Consider the following 3,412-nt stretch of genomic DNA (forward strand, 5'->3'; position numbering starts at 1 on the left):
GAATTGATGTGATACATGTAAACGATATTCTTTGTTTTATTTTCCAGTTTCTTTGGAATTCTTCAGCTTTTAAGAAATGCTAGGTTTTCCGGTAGTGGGCGGAACTGATGCGCAAATGACAATCTCATTGGCTGGTGCTCACCTATTATCGTCCCTGTTTAGATTTCAGCAAATCAGTTCGAGCGAATGCACACAACCTGATTAATATTCATGAATCCAGAAGCTTGTTAATCTTTATATTGTTCTTATTAGTAGAATTCTTATAATAATAATAATAATAATATCTTATCAGTATTATTGTTAGTTTTTTTATTTTTACAGGAACACTGAATGACCAAAAAAAGCACCAGCACCAGTCCTAAGTTCATGGTTTTATATATATATATATATATATAAGTATAGTACTTCAGTCTGGCGAGTAAACAAAAAAAATGTACTAGCCAATGGCGATTCAATTGCCAAGGTGTCCGTAGAGGGTTGCCTGGGCGTCACCCTTAAAATTCCCAGGGGCAGGAAGGGGGCGTTACAGTACCATAATATGTAAAGGAAAATTCATCAACCTGTTCCGAGGCCTCCGGCGCCTAATCCACCAGTACCAAGTCCTCCTGTACCAAGCCCTCCAACACCAGGTCCAACTCCCCCAAGACCTCCAACACCAGGCCCAACTCCTCCAAGGCCTCCAGCACCCAGTCCAGTACCTTGCCCCCCAGGACCACCACCTCCATAACCTGTTACAAGTTGGACAAGTAAATATTTAATCAAACTTAAAATGACTAATTAAGAGACATTTAGCCACTTACCAGGTATTACACCAACTCCTGGTCATGAAAAATATGAAATATTACAAATTATTATATTACAATGCAATATTCTTTATTAATTGCTAATTTATTAAAGATTGTTATAGCACTGATATTGAAGCTATGGACACTAATTGCACATGAAATGTTTAAGAATAAATGTAAACTCTCACCAGTTCCAGGTCTTATGCCAGTTCCAGGCCCTATTCCAAGACCACCAGGACCAGCACCTGGACCTAATCCTGTTCCAACTCCTCCAGGACCAACTCCTGGCCCAACACTTCTGATTCCAGCACCAAATCCACCTCCTGGACCGGTTCCAGCACCAAATCCAGCTCCAGTACCAAGACCACCCCCTAATCCACCTCCAGTTCCTCCCCCTGCACCAGCTGGTATGTAGATTCCTGAGAGAGAAAGTGAACAGTAGTAAATTCCTTATGTCCTGTGCAGGAAAGTGTGCAGGATAAAGAAATAAGGAAACCTTTAGTTGTGTGTTTTTGTAAGTATTTGAGAAATCTGAAATTGATATGAGGAGAATAAAGAGAATGTTATTACATATTATCACATCTGCTGAAAAGCTGTGAACATCACTGTTTGCACTGCAAACCCATACTTTTTTTTCATTTAAAATGTCGGCCGATGCATATTATGATCTAACTCATGCAACACATTACCAGTTTATGAGGACCATTCTTGTGCTTTACTCAGTGATGATGCCACATTCCCAGGGGGTTCTAACTAATCTTGCATCTAGTCTTTCATGTGAAGCCTCAAACAGCACCGAATGCATTACCACATGAGTTTCTGTGTCCTCTTGCCTTGCTGTTTAAGGTGGAGACTAGGGGAACAGATAATGGATGTGATTCATATGAAGAACAACATCCTATACACTCTTAAAAATAAAGGTTCTTCACGATGCCATAGAAGAACCTTTTTGTCTAAATGGTTCCATAAAGAACCTTTAACATCTTTCTGTTTCACAAAAGGTTATTTGGGGCGAAAGAAGGTTCTTCAGATTACAAAAAGGTAAGAAAGAGATGGTTCTTTAAAGAACCTTTGACTGAATGGTTCTTTGTGGAACCAAAAATGGTTCTTCTATGGCATCGCTTGAAGAAGTTTTGAAGCACCTTTATTTTTAAGAGTGTACGTGACCTTTTACAAGAGCTTAGAACTAGTCTGTTCTACAAACCCACTGGGAAAAGCTTGTAGGTTGTTAGTATATGATGTAATGATCTGGATTAGAATTTCTCAGACCTTTCCTTTTACCTGAATAAAAAATGACAAGTGGAAACCATATCCATAAACATAAACAGTGACTTCAAATCCTTAATTTTTTTTTACATTTAAAAAAAATAATAATCCACCTGGATTTATAGAGTACTATTTGTGATTATATCAAATTAAACTTAAAATTACATTGAAAATCCTCAGTACAGCACTTTTAATTCAACTTGCTTACTTTTTTTATTCATCCATCCTTTACCTGTACCTAGAACATTCAGAATATAGACAACAAAGTACAACCTAAGTGCATACAGTGTCAGCAGTGTGCTACTAATTTTAAAAGAATGTAATGCTATTGCCAAAACTGCAATACACCTGAAATGCAATAAGAAAAAAAAGCCAAATGAGTTTGGAGAGACCTTACCTCCTTGAAGGGAGGGTTTACACTGAACCAGCAGGAGAAATCCATGCAAGAGTAAAGGTACCTTACTCCAGGCCATGCTGCTCTGTAATATCCCTCTCCACTCCCAAACTGTGGGTTTTATCCCCCAAAAGCAAATCATTGCACACCCATGTCTTGAACAAGAAGGATACGTAATAAGGACACTACGTAATAAGGGAAACTAGCACACTTGGGTCTTGTACATTGTTTTTTTTTCTAACCCCACCCCTAGCCCCCCCAAATCGACTGGTGTTAGTGCATTTATTTGGGTCACCTCTGCCAACATGAGTCAAAACATTGGCCAAAAAATAAAGACAGATATTTGAGGATAGGGAGAGAGAGAAAATCTCTCTCTCTCTTAACATCTACCTCACCAAGAGAAACGTCTGCCAGATATTCTCATGGAGAGTGTTTCTTTTTTATCCAATCAAAAGCAGTAAGAAATCACTCCAGATAAGGTTATTACATGATATATTGTTTTCAGCTACGGGGGTGTAAGTAACATTTAAGGACCGGACCCATCATTCAATCATTCAAGAAGGAAGAGTGCTCACCTCTGAGGTTTAAAGGGGTCATATGATGCGATTTAAATTTTTCCTTTCTCTTTGGAATGATACAAGCTCTTGGTGCATAAAGAAGATCTGTAAAGTTGCAAAGTCTAAAGTCTCAAATCCAAAGAGATATTCTTTATAAAAGTTAAGAGTCAGCCATGCCTACCTAAAACGGTTCGTTCTAACACGTCCCCACATATCTACATCGCTATGTGGGAAGATTTGCATAACGCCGCCCAATACCCGCCTCTGCTCACTCTAACCCTCCCGCCGTTCCTCACACTAGCGCCCGGCCTCTGCTCACTGTAGCCTGCCTCTGCTCACATGAAAATCATGTATGTGATGGAAAAACACTGAATGGGTGTGTGTTGGAACACATTATTGAAGGTTGACAA

The 3,412-nt window shown here is 39.2% G+C and overlaps 1 protein-coding gene across 1 annotated transcript; it reads right to left on the reverse strand.

Moving 5' to 3' along the window:
- Positions 1 to 611: 611 nt before the first annotated feature.
- Positions 612 to 2,524, reverse strand: LOC107576857 (glycine-rich cell wall structural protein-like; the record flags this gene model as incomplete). Its single annotated transcript, XM_016262979.1, has 4 exons — positions 2,449 to 2,524; positions 2,284 to 2,289; positions 974 to 1,204; positions 612 to 728 (listed from the first exon to the last, which is right to left on the reverse strand). Coding segments are annotated over exons 1-4 (430 nt in total), but the record flags the coding sequence as incomplete, so codon positions are not given.
- Between the last annotated feature and the right edge of the window lie 888 nt (positions 2,525 to 3,412).

This window comes from Sinocyclocheilus grahami, unplaced genomic scaffold (genome assembly GCF_001515645.1).
Source record: "Sinocyclocheilus grahami isolate Dianchi unplaced genomic scaffold, SAMN03320097.WGS_v1.1 scaffold4474.1, whole genome shotgun sequence".
Taxonomy (NCBI): domain Eukaryota; kingdom Metazoa; phylum Chordata; class Actinopteri; order Cypriniformes; family Cyprinidae; genus Sinocyclocheilus; species Sinocyclocheilus grahami.